This window comes from Panthera onca, chromosome A2 (assembly GCF_046562875.1).
Source record: "Panthera onca isolate mPanOnc1 chromosome A2, mPanOnc1 haplotype 2, whole genome shotgun sequence".
In the NCBI taxonomy this organism is placed as follows: Eukaryota; Metazoa; Chordata; class Mammalia; order Carnivora; family Felidae; genus Panthera; species Panthera onca.
This window is the reverse complement of record NC_138340.1, coordinates 26799562-26821462: the sequence shown is the minus strand read 5'-3', so window position 1 is coordinate 26821462 and position 21901 is coordinate 26799562. Positions and strand designations below refer to the sequence as shown.

The 21901-nt window shown below is 35.2% G+C and overlaps 1 protein-coding gene across 26 annotated transcripts in view; it reads left to right on the top strand.

The window, feature by feature from the left end:
• The window catches only part of CFAP20DC (CFAP20 domain containing), a 239585-nt gene that overhangs the window by 64954 nt on the left and 152730 nt on the right, over positions 1–21901 (top strand). For all 26 annotated transcript variants that reach the window (XR_009609729.3, XR_009609730.3, XR_009609728.3 and 23 more), the window contains one exon: positions 18760–18874. Coding sequence is in view for 22 of the 26 variants with exons in the window: in XM_060631462.3 (XP_060487445.3) it covers positions 18760–18874 (115 nt within the window). In the remaining 4 variants the exon portion in view is untranslated. The remainder of the gene's footprint in view (positions 1–18759; positions 18875–21901) is intronic.

Here is a 21901-nt window from a genome sequence, read left to right as displayed (position 1 = left end):
TAAGAGTTAGAGAAATGAGTAGATTCAACATAGAACTGATAGACTTGAAGAGAGGAAATCCCTTAGGTTTCTGATTTGAGCCCTGCTGGGAGTAGTGAGGATGGGAATTGGGGTCTTTTTTTAAAGCTATTTAAATTCCAGTTAACATACAGTGTTATTAGTTTCAGATGTACAATATAGTGATTCACTTCCATACATCGCCCTGTGCTCATCACAAGTGTACTCCTTAATTCCCATCACCTATCTCACCCATCCCCCACCCATCTCCCCTCTGGTAACCATCAGTTTGTTCTCTATAGTTAAGAGTCTTTTTGTTGGTTTTCCTCTTGATGGGTTTCATTTGCAATGTCTGTGGAATATCCAGGAAAGGTTTGAAGTAAGCAGTTTGGAGTTCAAGGAATGAATCAGGGCTAGGGATGTAGATTGAATTGTCAACATACAGAAAACATTTAAAATCAGAGGGGGGAGTGGAAAATAGTCCCCAAGGAAAAGAATGTTTGAGAGAGAGAGAGAGAGAGAAGAGAACCCAGAAGCTCCCAGATATAAGTCTATAGGAACTATTTGAATGCACATTTTAATTCCTCCCAGAATATTGAATAATACATAAATCTAGCTTTAGGGAAAAGAAAAAGGGAATAGTGAATGCTTCAGAAATCAAATGTGAAAATGACAGGTATTATCTTCTCCCCATAAAATTATCTTGATATCTAATTGGATATATTTTTTAAACGAGCAGTAGTTTTGTGCCTTCTGGGAACACTTCCTTGCTTTGAAAATTGGTACAGATATAGCTCATGTGACCACATTAGCCTTGTGCTGGAAACTTGTGAATTGACTATGGAATTGAACAAGTTAATTTGCTGCTCATCTCAAGCTCTTATTTCTAACCAACAGGATTCAGGTGATGAATTCTATGTGTTGTCTAACTTAATTGGGAAATGTGTTTACATTGATAAGCTTCCAGCCTAATTCAAATGAAGGAAAGCTTTCTAATTTCACCTTTCATTTACTAAAATATTTTAAGATAAAAGAATGTATAAAAATGGCACCAATGTGTTACCACTAATGCAATCCATAATAACCAAATCTATTTGCTTTTTACTTCAAAACAATTATTAGGCTCTACAGTGAGACATTTCTTGGTGTTTTTCTTTAGTTCCTCTACAAATGATCATCCTCTGACTCCAGGGACCTATAGATTTTATTATATGGCCTTCCAGCTTGTATATTATAGCACTGAACTGTCATCCATAGCATCCATTAGAATGTTATTGACAAAATGTCCACTCGTATTGAACTAAGCACTCGATAAACCACTATAAGTAAATTGTTGTGCTCTTACCTCGAAGGATGGTCTATTGATTCCCCACATGAGTATGGGCCTAGCAGCAAAACCCTAGCTACAATTCCCTTGTGGTACCTGTGAAATGTTGCATATCTTTTTGAGGTCCCGAGAAGTAAAGAGTTTTTTTAAACCTTCTTTTTTATATATCGTTGTCTGCGTAGATTATTTATTTTATTTCAGATAGTAAACTACTAATCATTGCTTTGTCCATATGGGCTAAAGCTCTTCCATTTAGAAATTATATAATAAAAGCAATCCATACCTAAGTTAAGAATCTTTGAAATCATTCTCTAAAGGTAACTGTTTTTGTGAGTGCCTGCAGAGATGAACTCTGTGTGTGTGTGGTATTATAATTCTTTTTTCCACAAAGAGAATCTACCATTTATACTTTATAGAAATTGGTTTGGTATGGTGACAGTGGGCCTACCTACTTTTATTTATCTTGGGAATCTTTCCATGTTACTACATATTAATCTGTCTCATTCTTTTTAGTAGCTGCTATATGTATTATTGCCTGGGTATAGCATAACATATTTATCTAAAATTTCTCTATTTGTTTTTCTCTCCATGTTGTAATGAACTTCCATATAAGTGTATCTTTACGTACTTGTAAAATCTTCTCCATTTAAGACACGTGAGATTTTCATGTGAGTAAAAGAATGTATACATTACCTAAAGGTTCATAATCTTCTACAGCTATAGTGATACAATCAGGAAAGCAGAGATGAAGAGGGAGGGAAAATCTGGAGGTGTTCAAGGACATTTAACAGATTCCCCCCGCCCTTGTTGGATTCTGCCAAATTTTCACTGAGGGCAAAAGTTTTAAAAAGTTTTTTCAAGACTCTAAATACTCAGAAACCCCTAATAATCAGAGTTTATGTAGTATTTTATATTGATAATTGAGCATCCTGATTTACAATTTGTGAAAAACGTACTTTTAGTGCCAAATATCTTCTTTATGGTGGTCTTCAAAACGTGATCATTTATAATGATACTATTCAGTGCAACACAATAGTCAGTTATGGAACAAGCAGTCCCCTAACCCTATGTATAAACAAAAGGTTGCAGTGCATTGGTGTTGTATTTCCTAAAATAAACGTGAGTTCATTGACAATTTATGACAAAGTGTGTTTTTCGAGTGGGGGTGCTGGGAGGTAGGGTTAGGAGAGTGAGTGGTATGAGAATTCCATGGTTTGACATCTCACTTTTATGTTAGAGAATTCTAGCATCCAGGCTGTAGCTTTTCTAAGGAAGGTGAATGTTGCTTGAAAACAGATGATCTTAAAGAAAAGGAAAGAGAAAACCCAATAAATTAGAGCTGACAAATCAATTAGAAACATACATCTGGAGGAGTAATATCCTATATTTACAAAGTGCTTCACAGTTTCTTTTTTATAATTTTGTATTTTATTGTATTTATTTATTAATATAGCCAAAAAAGACAAGAGAGTAGGACATTAAAAGGAACTATTTTTTTACATTGATTTTCTGGGGATAGTACAGAAAGGGTTTGACTATCACTCATATGCCCAAGAAATATATCATAAAATATTAATAAAGCAAACATCTGTGCACACCACCTATCCCAACAAATAGAATAGTATCTAGCACTTGATGGCTGTGTAAACAAATTTCCCTTTTTTCTCACAGGTAGCAGTGTTCTCATTTTCATGTTTATAATTTTTTTAATTTTAATTGTATTTATTTATTTATTTGTTCTTTATTTTTCAGCATGATGAATAGACAGATGTTATTATCCCCAATTTATATTTTAGCATATGTGCTGCCGAAGCGAGCACTATCCCCAATTTATAGATGAAGGAATTGAAACTCCCAAGAGGTTGACTCTAGTTCCTGAAACCCTTTGTCTTTAATAATAAAGATGTAAATATTACTGTGTTAGTTTCCTAGGGCTGCCATAATAAATCACCACAAACTAGGTGGCTTGAAACAACAGTATTATCTCACAGTTCTGGAAGCTAAAAGTCCCAGATCAAGGTGTCAGCAGGGTTAGTTCCTTCTGAAACACTTAATGAGAATCTACCATGCCCCTCTCTGCCAGCTTTTCTGGCAGTTGCCAGCAATCTTTGGCATTTCTTGGCTTATAGATGCATCACTCAAGTTTCTGGCTCTGTAGTCACATGGTACCCTCTGTGTGTGTATGTCTGAATTTCCATCTTCTTATAAGGACACCAATCATTGGATTACAGCCCACTTTAACCCAGCATGACTTTATCTTAATTCAATTATTTCTGCAAAGACCCCATTTTCCAAATAAGGTCACATTCATAGGTACCAGGGATGAAGACTTGGACATATTTTTCCGGGGAACACAGTTGAACCTACAGCAATGACTGTGGGTCATCGAATGAATGTTTTCCAAAAGCACAAGGGCATCACCAACAAAGGTGATGCTTACTCTTTTCTGTATCTTTCTGCTATATTTCCCATTATCCAAAGTCCCATCACCAATAAATGATTGAACTCATAACAGCTTTTTTTTTTAGTGGAGATGTAATCCACATACCATAAAATTCTCCCCTTAAAATGTATGATTTAGTGGTTTTTAGTATATTTCATAGAGTTGTACAACCATCACCACTGCGTAATTTTAGAATGCTTCATCACCCACAAAGTACCTGCATCCATGAGTAGTTACTCCCCGCCTCCTGCTACTCCCAGCCCTTTCTTTCCATCTAGAGATTTGCTTATTTTGAACATTTCATATAAGTGGAACCATACAGTATGTAGTCTTTTGTGTTTAGCTTCTTTCACTTACCATAATGTTTCCAGCATTTGATGAACTGATCATAAAATTTATATGGAAATTCAAAGATTCGTAATAGAACAGTTTTGCAAAAGAAGAACAAAGGTGGAGGACTTATCTTTACTACTTTCAAAATTTAGTATAAAGCTACAGTAATGAAGGCAGTATGGTACTGGCATGAAGAAGATAGATAAATGAAGTAGCATACAGAAATAAAACCTTACATTTATGATAAGTTGATTTTTTTTACAAAGTTGCTAAAGCAATTCAGTAGGTAAAAAAATAGTCTTTTCAGCAAATGATGCTGGGCCATTTGGATATCCATATGCAAAAAAATTAGAACCTTACCTCACACCATATACAGAAATTAGCTCAAAATGGATTGTAGACCTAAATATAAGAGTTAAAAATATAAAACTTCTGAAAGAAAACAGTAGGAAATCTTCATGACCCTGGGTTAGGCAAAGCATTTGTAGATATGTCAACAAAACAAAAATAAAAAATAATAAATTGGACTTTATAAAAAAATGTAAGTTTTGCATTTAAAGGCACCTTTAAGTAAATGAAGACAGCCTCAGAATGGTGAAAATATTTGCAAATCATATATATGATAACATTCTTGTATCCAGAATATGAAAAGAACTCTTACTATTTAATAGTAAGAAAATATATCACCCAATTTAAAACTTAGTAAAAGATTTGGATAGACATTTCATAAAAGTAAATAGATAAATGGCTAAAAAGCACATGATAATATTCTCAACATCATTTGTCATTAGGGAAATGCGAATTAAAACCACAATGACTGTTTCTATAATTTGAATATTGTAGATAATGCTGCTATAAACATTCGGGTGCATGTATCCCTTTGAATTAGCATTTTTGTATTCTTTGGGTAAATACCTAGTAGTGCAATTGCTGGATCATAGGGTAGTTCTATTTTGAACTTTTTCTTAACTATAGAGAACTGATGGTTTCCAGAGAGGAGATGGGTTGGGGATGGGTTAAATAGATAATGGGAATTAAGGAGGGCACTTGTTCTGATGAGTGTGGGGTGTTGTGTGCAAATGTTGAATCACTGTATTGTACAGCTGAAGCTAATATTACACTGTAGGTTAATTATACTGGAATTTAAATAAAAACTTAAGAAAATTAAAAAAATAAAACCACAGTGAGATACCACCCCATACCCAGCACAATAGCTGTCTTCCTGGGTGTTAGCCTATGAAATGTGAAAACATGACTACACCCAGAGTTGAACATGAATGTTCTTAGTATCATTATTTAGATTGGCCAAAGCTGGAGACAAACTACAATTCTGTCAATTCCGTTGGTGAATGGATAAGCAAAATGTGGCATATCCATATGTTATAATACTACTCTGCAATAAAAAGTAATGATACAAGCTACAGTATGGATGCATGTCAAAAACATTGTGCTAAGTGAAAGATGTGAGATGCAAAAAAATTTATATTCTGTATTCCATTTATATGAAATATCTAGAGAAGACAAGTTTCCAGACCCAAACCAGATTCAGGATAGCCTGATGGTGGGGATGAGAGTGGAACTGACTGTAGACAGGTATGCAGGATCTATTTGGATGATGGGAATGTTCAATAACTGAATTCTGGTCATAGTTGCATAACTCCTTAAATATACTAAAAATGTAGTGAATTTTTTTTTAAGTTTATTTTTTTATTTTGAGAGAGAGAGAAAGAGAGACAGCATGCACACAGGGGAGGGGCAGAGAGACAGAAAGAGAGAATCCCAAGCAGGTTCCATTCTGACAGCACAGAGCCCAGTGTGGGGCTCAGTCCCATGAACTGTGAGATCATGTCCTGAGCTGAAATCAAGAGTTGGACACTTACCTAACTAAGCCATTAAGATGCACCTAAAAATGGTGAATTTTGTGGCATGTAAATTATGCCTCAATAAAGCTGCTTTTTAAGAGGGGATCAAATTATATTCAGAGAAAAATTCAAAGAGTACCAGTTATTAAAGTCATACCTGTGAAATATGCCTTCTAATGAATGCTCATTATAAAAAGAGGGCTCCATGTGTTTTACTAAACATATGAAAGCATCTTAGGTTCAGAATTCCTATTCTTCTTTATAAAGGACAAAAGAATCCTCAATGAATTAAACTTCAGTAGAAAGGATCTGGGAAAGATTAATGGAATAAAATTCCCTGTGGTGATCATGAAGCATAGGAATGAATGTATCTTATGCGTCTTCTACATGACTTTAAATTTCAGTACACAGCCATGTTAACTATATACCTAAACATCATTGCACACATTTAAATGTACCATTTTGCAAACTCACTATTTTCTTGCAATTATACCTGGAGTTATTTGATGGCATCACTGAAGGTGTGCATTCAAATTTGGTCATTTTTAGGTCATGATAAAAAAAATAAATACCACTTTGGCTTTAAGAACAAATAATTCTAATAAATGAATCTAATCACCAGAAGCCTGACATCAGTTTTGCAAGTTTAAACTGAAGTGAACATTCAGTGGTTGTAAATGATTGTATATACGGAAGAAAAGTGAATAGGTAATCTAAATGGATGAGTTTATCTACACTATTGGATGGTTGCTGCCATTTACTCAAATACTCACTGAGGTTGCCATTGTTAAAAAAAAATTGTCAATCAAAGATGAAGATATAAAAGCAAATTGGAAACTGAATTGGAAAGTAATTTTACTTTCAAATGGTTTGCAAATGTAGATGTTAAGTTTGGAATGAATGTCGTTAATGACCATAGCTGAAAGAGTTATACACCTGCTGATCACTAGAATATTATAATAAATGAGGTTGATTTTCCTGTTGACTACCCCATTTTTTCTCAACATGGTCTCATTACTTTTTCTATTACATTGCTGACCCTTAGCTATGAATGCTCACTTACAGATATAAAAATGCATTAACTCATATATGGGTTTTTAAAAATATATATATCTTTAAGTGTAAGAGGAGCAATGCCAGTGTTGCTTGTCTTTTTCTGCTTTGTTAGGTCACAGGAGGTTTGAGATGGTGAAAATCAAGCCTGCATTACAACTGAAGAGCTGTTTTACAAGCAGCCTTCCTTACAGCAACTAAATTGTCCCCAAAAAAGCACATGAGCACATGAGCATAATGAAGCTTTTAAGTAGTTCACACATATGCATTTATATTCTCTCTCTCATGAATGACTAATTTTAATTTTTTTAAAGTAGCAATTCAGCTTGCTTTCAGAACCATTTAAGCTTAGCACATGATTTTGTTTTCCCTCCAAAACCAAGTATTCTTGATTATGAGATAGGGAAGGTTTGCATATTTATTTTTGCAAAGACAGTAGAATAAGTTCTCATCACCATATGAGTGGCTTAGTCCTAATACCTCTGTCCTAAACTGGGCATGTGAGCATTTAGAAATTCTTCCAGAGATCAGAGCCGTAATGGCTAGGTCTGATGGAGAACTATTGTGCAAACCAAAGACCTGACCTCTACAAGGACAAAGTTGGGCTGTGTACCCACTGTATGGTTCTTAGGGAGCCTTACAGCCCAGGGGGCCTTTCTTTCTTAATAAATATTTTAGTTAGTAGAAAATGAAAGGCTAAAAATACATAGCATTCACTAAACAATCCACAACCACCCAAGTTGACGATGGTTAGTACTTAGTTAAAATTTTCTGTGTACCAGGCACTATTCTGAGCATTTTTCTTATATTCGCTTACATATGCAGTCCTCACAACAGTCTTATGAGTACTATGGTTTTCCACGTTTTATTAATAAAGAAACTGAGGTACAAAAGGTTAAGTAACATACCCGCTGTCACACAGCTAAGAAATGGTGAAGCCAGAATTTGAACACAGAAAGTATGGCTTTGAAATTAATGCTCTTAACCATTACAGCTTATTTCCACACTTGTTGATAATGAGTAGTCTAGAATAATAACAATTGATCACTAAAAAAAAAAAAAAAGCAGTACTCAGAAACTACTATTAAGACAACACTGATGATAAATTGATAATGAATTGTCCTTTCCCCAAACTGCAGAAATCCCACCTCTGTTGTGTTTGTACATGTGTGTACTGGGAACTCTTACAAATCACCAAACCTTTCAGGGCAGTCAGACTTCTTTGCGGAGTTTAGAATGAGAGACTGCTTGAAACTCTAAAATGGGCTTGGGAGTACCAAATGCTAGTAACCCTTTTAAACTCAATTAGAATGTTACTAGAAGTGATAAAACTGAAATTTATGGAACTGCATGTTATTCACCCATGAAAACAAAGGAAAAGATTTGCATATTTGCATCAGATTATGGCCCATAAAGTGGACTGTAGTTACTGACCTAGAACACCAAGAGGGAATGAAAGAAATTCAGTAATAGAGGTTGAAAAACATGCTGTGGTGAGTAAAAAAAAAAAAAAAAAAAAAAAAAAAAAAAAGATGTAATTATTTTTAATTTGGAGTCTGAGGTGTTTTCAGGGAGGAGGTAGCATTACAACCCAAACTGTGATGGATGAATATAATTTCAGCTGGCATAATTAGAGAAGGGGCTTTCAAGGGAAACGCATAAGCAAAGGCACCAAAAAACAACAGGAGGGAGAGTATGTTTAAGTAGAAAGCATGCTGGTATTGTCATTGTGGCAGCCCACTCCAGTGTTCCATGTCACGTCCTCTGGGTCCATGTCCGATATCAGCTGCAGCTGCAGTGGGTGGTTTGGAGCAAGCTTGCTTGGATAGCTTCCCATATAAAGTGCCATCCAGGACTTTGTTTGATGTTGTGGGAACCTACTACTCCACCCACAGATAGGCATAGCCTGAAAATACTAGGGAGGTTAGGCCCCCCAAGGCAACCCTTAACCATTGCGGGGAGTTGGAAGGTAGAGAATATATGCTCCCACCTCCTCTCTTCAAGTGGACACTTCTGGGAGATGCTCTGTACATGTTTCCATGGTCCTGGACATCCTGGTGGGATGCAGCCCCTGTGGTCTATAGCAGTATTGTTGACAGCGCATTCTTATCTTGGCTTTTCCTCTTTTATTGTCTTACTCTCCCTCTTCCTTCATTCCTGTTTCATGGAATCAGCTCTCCAATAAACTACTTGCACCTGTGTCCTTTCCTCAGCCTGACAGCTAATTGGAACAGTGAAGTCCAGATGTTCAAAACAGGGCAGAATCAGTGATTCACAGGGTTCCTCACTAATAACTGAGAGGACTGTAAGTATATGAAGCCTATGGTGGCACGGTGAAGTGACCTCCAAGAACATGAAAATTAAGAAAGTCAGATTAACCTACGAGCTTTTAATTGCAAGATAATAGTTCCTGAATCAGAGGGGTGTTGTCTTTGTTTCTGTTTTTTTACAAATTTTTAAAAGAAGAATTTGTGAATGGAATGTGTGTGCACATGCACACCATACTTACAAAGGCAAACATGGGTTCTGTCCAGCCAAACAGTCTTAGTTACCAGATGCTAAATATTTTGTTCCCAGGAGCAAAGATTCTTCTATGGATGTTTTTATAGGCACTGTCTGCCCAAAAGAAGATCAGCATCTTGTTAAGAATGTAGTAGGTACTAGGATCAATTAGATCTGAGTTTAAATCTGCATTCTGCTAGATGTCTGAGAACTAAAGCTTCAGTTTCCTCATCTGTTAAGTAGAGATAATACTAATAGACATCTTGTGGGGTTTATGAGAGCACTGTGAGATAATGCATCTAGAATACTTAATACAGTGTTGGCATATAGGAAATGTTCAATACATAATAGATATTTATTTTTTAAGGTTTTTTTTTTTTTTTTTTTTTTAGGGAAAGAGAGAACATGCACAAATAGGGCAGGGGCAGAGAGAGAGGGAGAGAGAGAATCCCAAGCAGGCTCTGCACTGTCAGCACAGAGCCCGATGCAGGGCTCAGTCTCAGGACCTGTGAGATCATGACCTGAGCCGAGATCGAGTTGGACACTTAACCAACTGAGCCACCCAGACACCCCTAATAGATATTTAATAATAATATCACTACCTTTTCTTTGAGGAATGCATACATCAAGAACTGAAGTCTAAGTCACTTGTTCTGATTGTGTGCCAAGCACAAAGACCTTCTGAAATTTGGTAAATATTTTTTCTTTAGATGAATTACCACATTCTAGTGGATTACTACACTCATCTTTCTAGCTTTGGATCATCCTTTCAGGAGGCTTTAACTGGAGTCATAGTTTAAGACACATGTTTGTGACCTATTAGAAAATTGGATCCAGACTGGAAGCCAGAATTGAGCAGGAAATGGTTTTAAAAGAGTGATAAGGGGAGAAGCAAAAGGGTATGTGGTTTTTATCAGATGAACAAGTATTGTATTGAAAGTGTTTGGCTGTGGTTCTGCGAGGACGGCACCAAGGCAGCCTTGTCACTGCCAGCACAGCATGTGGCAAATAGTGGCCACTGAGCGTGAATGAATGAAAGAGCTTCAGGCTATTATGGTAGTGACCATACAGTCATATCACAGAAATTGTGGTGGATTTTAAAGAGGCAATTTTAACATTCTGCTACTTACCTAGCTGTATTTCCATACACTAGTAGCTTCCTTAGTTTATGGAGTCTAATTTCCCTATCTACAAAATGGAGAATGAATATACTGCCTTTAGTGAAGGATTTTTGTGAGACCTAATAAGATAACGTCTATGAAATGTGCTAAAACAGCTACTGAAGAATGTTTATTTTTCCTTCCACACTGGAGAATGATTTCTGCAACTTAGCTACTTCCATATCTCTGGTGCCTTGTGTTGTGCTGTTAAGGCATTGACTGAATGCTAGTTGAATGAATTAATGAAATCAGGAAGAAAATTTGAAATGGAGACCTTGAAGTTGAACAATTCCTAGTGATGATGGGCTACAAAGTAGGGCTATCTGTATAAGGTGCTAAAATGGAATAGATGTGTTGATTGTCATGGTGGAAAAGGTTTAAGTTTAAATTAAATTTTGCTCTCTTGTGTAGATAAAGTTACCCAGAATGGTGGCAGAAGAAAATTGTGATCTGGGTGCCAGACTTGCCCAGAAATATGAAAGAATGGCCTATAGATAAATGGATCAGTACTGAGTAGACTTGGGGAAAGTAGTTTTTAATGTTTTAAAGTTTTAAAATAAAAAAAATAAGAAATGCAAGTGCATGTAGACCATCCATCAGTCATATTCTGAATCAAACAATGTCTTATTACATTTTTTTTAAAAGGAAACTTAACAAAGTATGTTTTCTGACCACAATGGAATTAAATTAAAAATCAATAGCAATGCAATATATAGGAAAGACTGTACTATTTGGAAATTAAATAGCACACATCTGAGTAACCCAAGATTCAAAGAAGAAATCATTTGGGAAATTAGAAAATATTTCAAACTGAATGAAAATTACAGTACAACATATCAGAATTTGTGGGAGACAGCTAACATAATGCTTAGAGGAAAGCTTTATAAGTTTTAAACGTTTGTATGAGAAAAGAGAGAGGTTTATTTATTTTTTTTTTTTTTGATGGTTCATATCTTTATTTATTTATTTTTTTTTCACATTTTATTTTTTTTTTTATTTTATTTTTTTTCTCAACAAATTGTATTCTTTTTTTTTTTTTTTTTTAATATATGAAATTTACTGTCAAATTGGTTTCCATACAACACCCAGTGCTCATCCCAAAAGGTGCCCTCCTCAATACCCATCACCCACCCTGCCCTCCCTCCCACCCTGCCCTCCCTCCCACCCCCCATCAACCCTCAGTTTGTTCTCAGTTTTTAACAGTCTCTAATGCTTTGGCTCTCTCCCACTCTAACCTCTTTTTTTTTTTTTTTTTTCCTTCCCCTCCCCCATGGGTTTCTGTTATGTTTCTCAGGATCCACATAAGAGTGAAACCATATGGTATCTGTCTTTCTCTGTATGGCTTATTTCACTTAGCATCACACTCTCCAGTTCCATCCATGTTGCTACAAAAGGCCATATTTCATTTTTTCTCATTGCCACGTAGTATTCCATTGTGTATATAAACCACAATTTCTTTATCCATTCATCAGTTGATGGACATTTAGGCTCTTTCCATAATTTGGCTATTGTTGAGAGTGCCGCTATAAACATTGGGGTACAGGTGCCCCTATGCATCAGTACTCCTGTATCCCTTGGATAAATTCCTAGCAGTGCTATTGCTGGGTCATAGGGTAGGTCTATTTTTAATTTTCTGAGGAACCTCCACACTGCTTTCCAGAGCGGCTGCACCAATTTGCATTCCCACCAACAGTGCAAGAGGGTTCCTGTTTCTCCACATCCTCTCCAGCATCTATAGTCTCCTGATTTGTTCATTTTGGCCACTCTGACTGGCGTGAGGTGGTATCTGAGTGTGGTTTTGATTTGTATTTCCCTGATAAGGAGCGACGTTGAACATCTTTTCATGTGCCTGTTGGCCATCCGGATGTCTTCTTTAGAGAAGTGTCTATTCATGTTTTCTGCCCATTTCTTCACTGGGTTATTTGTTTTTCGGGTGTGGAGTTTGGTGAGCTCTTTATAGATTTTGGATACTAGCCCTTTGTCCGATATGTCATTTGCAAATATCTTTTCCCATTCCGTTGGTTGCCTTTTAGTTTTGTTGGTTGTTTCCTTTGCTGTGCAGAAGCTTTTTATCTTCATAAGGTCCCAGTAATTCACTTTTGCTTTTAATTCCCTTGCCTTTGGGGATGTGCCGAGTAAGAGATTGCTACGGCTGAGGTCAGAGAGGTCTTTTCCTGCTTTCTCCTCTAAGGTTTTGATGGTTTCCTGTCTCACATTCAGGTCCTTTATCCATTTTGAGTTTATTTTTGTGAATGGTGTGAGAAAGTGGTCTAGTTTCAACCTTCTGCATGTTGCTGTCCAGTTAAAGAGAGAGGTTTAAAATTAATTATCTAACTTTCCACCCGAAGAAGTGAAGGGGGAAAAACAGAACAAATTAAACCTAAAATAAGTAGAAGGAAAGAAATAAACATAGAACCAAGAATCAATAAAATTGAAAACAAAGAATAGAGAAATTCTACAAAGCCAAGAGTTGTTTCTTTAAAAAGTTAAACTTAATAAACCATAGAGGGATTGAATAATAAAAAGAGAGAAGTCACAAATTACCAATGTCAAGAATGAGAGACAGGATACCACTACAGATCCTACTAATGTTAAGTGATAATAAAGGGAATAATATGAACAACTTTAAGGCAATAAAATCCCAATGTATTAAAACTGAAACAACAAAAATTAGAAATCTGAATAGCCTCATAATCTGTTAAATTGAATATATAACCAAAATCTTCCCACAAAGAAAGCTTTAGACTTACATTAATTCTATTAACATTTAAACTAGCACCATTTTAGGGCACCTGGGTGGCTCATTTGATTAAGCATCCGACTCCGGATTTCAGCTCAGGTCATGATCTCACAGGTGGTGAGATGGAGCTCTGCATCTGGCTCTGCACTGACAGCATGGAACCTGCTTGGGATTCTCTCTCTTCCTCTCTCTGTGCCCCTACCCTCCTCAAAATAGATAAATAAACATTTAAAAATAAAAATAAATAAACTAGCACCATTTTAAATAAATTTTCAGACAATAGAAGAGGAGGAAACTCTTCCCAAATCACTTTATGGGATTAGCTTAACTCTGTTGTCAAAACCTGATATAAATATCATGAGAAAATACAAACCAATGTACCTCATGAACACAGGTGTAAAATTCTTCAACAAAATACTAGCATAATTGAAATTTATACCAAGAATACAAGGTTGGTTTCACATTTGGAAGTCAATCAGTATAATTCAAAATATGGACAGAATAAAGGAGAAACACAACAGGACTATCTCAATGCAGAAAAAGCATTGGACAGAATTCCATACCCTTTCATGAATTAAAAAAAAAAAAAAAACCTTTAAAAAAACTAGAAATAGAAAAGACAAGATCCTCAATATGTTAAAGGGAACTTACATCTAACATGATATGTAATGGAACCATAGTGAACATTTTTCCCTTATGATTAGGAACAAGGCAAGGTTTTCTGCTCTCATTATTTCAATTTAGTATATGCTGGAGGTGCTAACCAGTGCAGTAATGCAAGAAAAAAATAAAAAATAAAAAATAAAAATATTGAAAAAAACAGAAATAAAGTCTTTATTCACTGAAGACATGATTGTTTATGTATAAAATCCTCAGGAATCTACAAAACAACTACTAAAAGTAATGTGTGAATTAAGCAAGGTCACAGAAATAATTATATACAAAAATCGATGAAATTTTTGTATACTAGTAGCAATTATCTTCAATCACATCAAAAAACAAAATACTTAGGAATAAATTTAACAAAAGCTGCACAAGACTTCTAAAATTAAAGCTGTAAAATATTGTGAAAGAAATTAAACAAGGCCTAAACAAATACATAATAAATACCATGTAAGTGGATTGGGTAACTCAATATTGTTCTCCCCAAATTGATCTTATAGATTCAACACAATCCAAAACTCTTAACAACTTTTTTTTATAGAAAATGATAAGTGGATCCTAAAATCTATCTGGAAAAGCAAGGGCCTAATGAACCTCAAAAAACAAAAAAACAAAAAAAACAAACAAAAAGTTGAAGAGTTTCTTCATCTACTTTCAAGACTTACTACAAATCCAGAGTGATCAAGACAGTGTGACATTGGCGGAAGAATGGATAAATGAAACAAATGGATCCATAGAAAGCCCAGAAATAGATCCACACTCACACATATACAATTGATTTTCAGCAAAGTACCATGGCATTTCAATTTGGAAAAGGAGAATCTTTAACAAATAGTGCTGGGACAACTTGATAAACATACAGAAAGAACCACACCCACTACCTCACATAATATACTGAAATTAATATTGGATGGATCATAGAATGAAAAACTAAAACTATAAAGATCTAGAAGAAAGCGTAGAAAAGTATCTTCTTTGCAACTTTGGGCTAGGCAGGGATTTTTTAGGAAATAGAAAGTGCGACTGTAAATAATGATAAGCTGGACTTCATGAAATTAAAAACTTCTAATCAAAAGGTATCATTAAGCAATAAGCTAATATAGATAATGTGTATATGAGTTTCTGTGTACTATTGATACTTTTGTGTGAGAAATTATTTCCAAATAAAAGGTTAACAAAAGATACCATTATAATAGGCAAGAAAGTATTCACAATGCATATATATGACAAAGGACAAATATCCAAAATATATAAATAATTATAAGAAAACAACCCAATAAAGTTGAGCAAATGACTTAACAGACATTACACAAGACATACCAGTAAATACATGTAAAAGTGGTCAAGGTGAGAGTACCTGGCTGGCTTGGTCATTGAAGTGAGCGACTCTTGATCTCAGGGTTGTGAGTTTGAGTCCCATGTTGGGCGTAAAGCTTATTAAAAAAAAAAAAAAAAGTAGTCAGTGTCATTATTCATAAGACAAATGCAAATAAAATCGCAATGATATTTGTTCATACCAACCAGAATTGGCTAACATTAAAGTCTGCTAGTACCAAAAGTTGTTGAGAGTATGGAACCACTGCAACCACTTTGGAGAATTATTTTTATAAAATTGTACATACTTATTCCCCAACTACCCAGTAATCCCATTCCTAGTTATCAAGAGAATAAAAATACTTGTTCACAAAAAGACTCTACAGGCATATTCAGACAGGTCTTATTTATGAGAAACCTATAAAATATCTATAGAATCTATAAAATTATACATATTTATTCCCCAACTACCCAGTAATCCCATTCCTAGTTATCAAGAGAATGAAAATACTTGTTCTCAAAAAAACTCACAGGCATATTCAGACAGGTCTTATTTATGAAAAACCCATACCGGAAATAAGTATCCATCAACAAGAGAATGGATAGATAAATTGCATAGCCATACAAGCCTCAGCAATTAAAGAAATGAACCATTGGTGCATGTTACAACATGGATAAATCTCAAAAATGTCATGTTAAGTGAAAGAAGCCAGTCACAGAAGAGTATATGCTACACCATTTCATTTATAAGAATTTTGAGAACAGACAAAACTTAGACATGATGTTAGAAATCAGGAGTGATGATTGATGAGAGGGGGCCAAGAGAGAACTTTCTAAGGTGATGGAAATGTTCTATATTTTGTTTGGAGTGGTGATTATATCAGTGTAAACATTTATCAAAGCACATGAGATTGTACTCTAAAATCCTCATTTCAGTTATACATATAAAATAAAGAAATCAAAGAGACTATAATTATTTGTTTTTATGATATCCATTCATCATGCAAGGTGGAATGTTGACTCTCCCAGTGTGAACAGTAAATTTATAAAACCCTTTACCTTGGCTAAAGACCCTGCATGATTTGGCTCTAGGCTGCCCTTTCTACTTTATGCCCTCTTTTTACCTGCTAGGTCCTACCTAACCCTGCTGGCTTTATTATAAAGTAGATCATTTCTTGATGTTTTCTAATTCCGTCTCTTCTTTGTTTTCTTCATTGCATTTAGGAGAACTGGCATTTATTTTTTCTCTTTCTCCTTTTTTACCTTGCTTTTCTCACCATCATATTCCCCAGTGTACTCCCAGGATACTGTCTGGTTCAGTGAGCTTTTTCTTAAATATGTGAATGAATGAATGTTCCTGTAGTTCTATATGTTGATAAAATGGTAGTCTGCTCAAACATTCTTCTGGAGTTTGATCCTTACCAATTCAAATAAAAATGACATAGTCTTTTCTCTATAAGCAAAGCAGAGCTTTAGTAAGATTGTGCTCAACTGAGTTTTGGTTGGTGCAACCAAACTTTTTGTATGATGTGAGGGAACTTTTTCTTCCCTCTCCTTTTCCAGAATCCCAATATGGTTTTCCTTCTATTTTTCTAATCAGAGCTTCTTACACAAGACACCTAATAACATGACAATGCTTTCCAAACATATTTGATCCTATTGGTAAAATGTTTGAGCACACTAACCACATAGGTACATTTATTTATTTCAAAAACACATTTATTTGGAAATGTGCACAAAAATAACATTTGTAAAGGATGGGATGAAAGATAGCTCTAACCACCACACCTCCCCGTATGCTCATCTCACTTTGAAGACACTGCCTTGGGGCAAATATTATACTATATTTACTTATACATCTAAATATAAAACTGCAGTAAGCTTAACACTTTTGCATTTTAACCTTACCTCTGACTATGGATTGAAAGGCTTTATTGCTTTTTAAATAAATTTATAGTATTGTTTAGTGCATGTAGGGTATAATTTTTAGGTGGGGCATACTCTGAATTCATCTCATCTAATTTTTACTGTATTTATTCTTAACATTGTTCACTGATAGTTTTTCTACAGAAGAATATGTGTTTTAGAGGGAAGAAATAATGAGATTAGAAAAGTAGGAAGGGAGATAAGGAAAAGCTATAGAAAAGGCCATGTTGGAGCACCTGAGTGGCTCAGTTGGGTAAGCATCTGACTCTTGATTTTGGCTCTCAGGTCATGATCTCACAATTTGTAAGATCAAGCCCTATATTGCACTCTGCGCTGATAGCACAGAGCCTGCTTGGGATTCTCTCTCTCTCTCTCTCTCTCTCTCTCTCTGCCCCCCCCCCCCCACTTGCATGCACACTCTCTCTCTCTTTCCAAATAAATAAATAAACATCTTACCGCTTCTCAGCCTTTTGGCTAAGATCAAGTGAAATAAATAAACATCTTTTAAAAAATAAAAGGCTATGTTGACTTAAAATATTTAATTACACTGTAAATATTAATAGTAGTTCATTTGAATGAAATGTTGTCAGCTTGGGGGATTACTAATTGTAGAAAATTAGCAGTTTGTACATGTAGATAAAGTTGCTAAAAATGGTAGAAACATCACTATTCTCCGGTAAAAAGACAGTCTTTAATAAGCATCAACTCTACCATATAGCAGCCTGAGACAGGTTTGGAGATTTTAAGCCTCCTGTTGCCTCTGAGACCTAAAGGAAGCAGAACATAAAAATGAGCCTCTATCAATTTGAAGCAAACCTAATCTTTGTGATCATGGCTGTGGTCTAAATCTATTAAAGATGTTCAAATTCAGTGTCCTTGGTATCACAGCGGCTTGACCTGAATAGTGAGCAATAAACTTGTGTATTATAATTCTGGTTTGAAGATATGTGCTTAGGAAGTGAAACCGACAGTCAGTGTTTTGTGTCTGTCTCTAAGCAGACTAAGAGCCTATATAAAATGACAGGTGCGTTTCTAGGGAAAGAAACCCATAATGTTTTCCTATTTAGTAGGTGACAGTATGTCCCAAGATAACACAAGCTTAAGGGGCTGGAACAAGCAATGGTTATTAAAAGCTAGCAGTTTCTCAGTTCATACAGATTGAATTTTTTCATAGGCTAGAAGACTGTGGAAATCTAGTGTAGAGTACTGAAATAAATTAGCATATTAAATGAATTTATACATTCAGGCTTGTGAGCACTTTGAATTTAAGGAAGAAACTTTATTACTCCTTGAAAGGAGAAAAAAAGGCAGTTCTTAAATTCTGTGTTTGCTCTCCCTATTGGAAAGGGCCTATATGATAAACTATATCATTTTGATGATTATCCAAAGCGGTGGTTATTATATTGATGAAAATCTTTCTCTCTTCTTTCTTTTTTCAGAATTACTGATTTAGGGAACATTAAAAGAAGATTGTATTTATCAACGGTCCATAAGGAACTGTCCTCAACTCCTCTCCATGCAAAAATCCCACTTTTCATGATCAAGCGCAAAATTGTAAGTGTCACATGAATGTTGCTTAAAATATTAAATTTAAATTCAGCAAATACTAATTATGGGCCTACTCTGTGTATAAGGTACTTTGTTAAGTATATAAAAATGAATAAAATGCATACTCTTCCTTTCCCTCCCATGAAAGAGCTTAAAATCCACTAGGTGGGAGAATATAATTATTTGAGCATCTGGAATATTACCAAAACTGATAGGAAGCTCAGTGAAGAGAGAAGTTCTACTGATATCATCAAAGGGAAAGAAGCCCATCTAACTGCAGGATGAGGAAAGGCTGCATGAAGAAGATTACAGTTAGTTGGGCCTTTGAAGGACTGTAAGAATTCAACAGCTAGAGAAGGGAAGTGAACATTCCAAGCAGAAGGAACAGCATGAACAGAAGCTTGAAGGCTGGAAATTGGTACACATTTGGAGAACAAAGAATGATTAATCATTGTGGCCAGATTTTCAAAAAATAGCCTTAAGGAAACAGCAGTCCTATAATACAACAGTCAGATATAGGTTGGGAGATTTTATGCCTATTGTGTAACCTCTAAGACATAAAGCAGCAATAATGTATGGAGATGTAAACTGTAGGTTACAGGCCAAGAAATTTGAGCCTGATATGACTTGACTAGTCTTTCTCAAACTTCAGTTATTTTAGTACTACTCTCATGACTTTACCATGTTTGTATACAACCTGTGATTAATACTTTCCTTTAAATAACTCACCTTTGGGGATCTTAAATACATTTATTTTAGAAGAAACCTTTTACCACTTACTCAAATGTATGGACGCCAGTATAAGGAAGGATCATGAAAAGTCAGGTGAATATGACACCTGGAAACTAATAAAGCTCTAATAACTGATTCTAAACAAATGGAGATCTGTGATGTGTCAGACAAAGAATTCAGAATAATCTTCTTTTTTTTTAATGTTTATTTATTCTTGAGACAGAGACAGAGTGTGAACAGGGGTGGGGCAGAGAGAGAGGGAGACACAGAATCCGAAACAGGCTCCAGGCTCTGCACTGTCAGCACAGAGCCCGATGCAGTGCTCAAACCCACAAACCATGAGATCATGACCTGAGCTGAAGTCGGACGCCCAACCGACTGAGCCACTCAGACGCCCCCAGAATAATCTTCTTAAAGAAATTTGGTGACCTACAAGAACATACAGACAGACAACTCAATGAACTTAGGAAAACAAACTACACACAGCACAGGATTTTTGACAAAGGAATAGAAAACATCAAAAATAAACTAATAGAAATGCTAGAGCTGAAAAATATAGGAAGTTGAACTGAAGAATTCAATAGAGAGCTTCAAAAGCGATTCAACCATGCAGAAAAAAGAATGAGTGACCTGGAGGACAAGGCAATTAAAATTATCCAGTCAGGGGAGTAAAAAGTGAAATGAAATGACAAAGAGTGAAAAAACCCTATGAGAATTATGAGACATAAGGAAAATTTACATTATGGGAATATTCCCAATATTCACATTATGGGAATTCCAGAAGAAGAAGAGAAAGAGAAAAGGATAGAAAGTGTATTTAAATCAGTAATGGCTCAAAACTTCCCAAACCTGGGGAGAGAAATAGATATCCAGATCCAAGAGGCCCAAAGGACCCCAAATAAGACTACACAGACATATTACAGACATATTACAATTACATGTTGAGTCAAAGAAAGAATTTTAAAAGCAACAAGAGAAAAGAGAGAAGTTACATACAAAGGAATTCCCATAAAACTATGGGGAGATTTTTCAACAGAAGCCTTTCAGGCCAGAAGAGAATATGATAAATATAAAAGAGATATTGATAAATATTAAAAAAAAAAACTTAAAATCAACCAAGAATACGATACCTAGCAAAGCTGTCTTTCAGAAACAATGGAGGGATAAAGACTTTCCCAGACAAACAAAAGCTGATGGAATTCATTACCACTAAACCTGTCTTACAATAAATGCTAAAGGGAGTTCTTTGAGTAGAAATAAAAGTCCTCTAACAACATGCAAATGTAAGAAGGCAATGTAAAACTCACTGTATATGTAATAGAGTTGAAGTCTGTAACAGGGCAATTAGTGGTGCATAATTCATTTATAATAATATAAAATTGCATTCACCCTTCTATGTTTAAGTATGATTTCCTTATTCATCTAAGATTTTTTAGAGTTCAATGTTATGTGGTTTCCAAGAGTTAAATTGTATGTGAGACCAATACACTTTTCTGTGTGCAGTTAAATGAATCAAATCTGTCTTTACCTTGCTTTGTGGGTTCAGTCCCCTTTGTCAGTTAATTAACTGAAGTCCTAGATATTTTCTTAAATTTTAACTGATCATTCTGTACATGGCTATAATACACACACACACACACACACACACACACACACACACACACACACACAGTGTTATTTGTAGGAATACAGTATTTGAAAATCAAATACTATCTTTCTTTACAAGTGAACCTTGACAACATCGCAAGTGAACTTGATTGACCAATATTTCTTATTTAACAAATAAGTCACATGAATTTGTGCTAGCAGCACCAGGTATCTAATGATATAAGAAGTGTACTGCCGAAACTAAAAAATAAATAGTAATATTTATTAGTGTAATAGGTCCTGTGGGGCAGTGTTCTTTGATTCATCTACCTCATCTTCCCACTCTCCAGTTAGATGACTCAGTGGAGAATAGTTACATGTAGTTTTTAAAAAATCCTGGTATGAAGAAAGCAAATTGGTCGCTATTTTAGGTAAGTTTAAGCTCATGCTAAATTTTAAAAGGCAAAGCAGTCATAATATTTGTAACATATCTAGAAGTTTTTCCTCAATGTGGTTGAATCTAGAAAGAATTGTTCACTTATATTTGAGATAGTTCTAAGCAATAAGCGAAGATAAAATATTTTTTCTATAGTGTTCTGGTTGAATCTGGAAAGAATTGTTCACTTACATTTGAGATAGTCCTAAGCAATAAGCAAAGATAAGACATTTTTTTCTATAGCATTCCCCATCCCAGTGAAATCACCAAGTCATAAC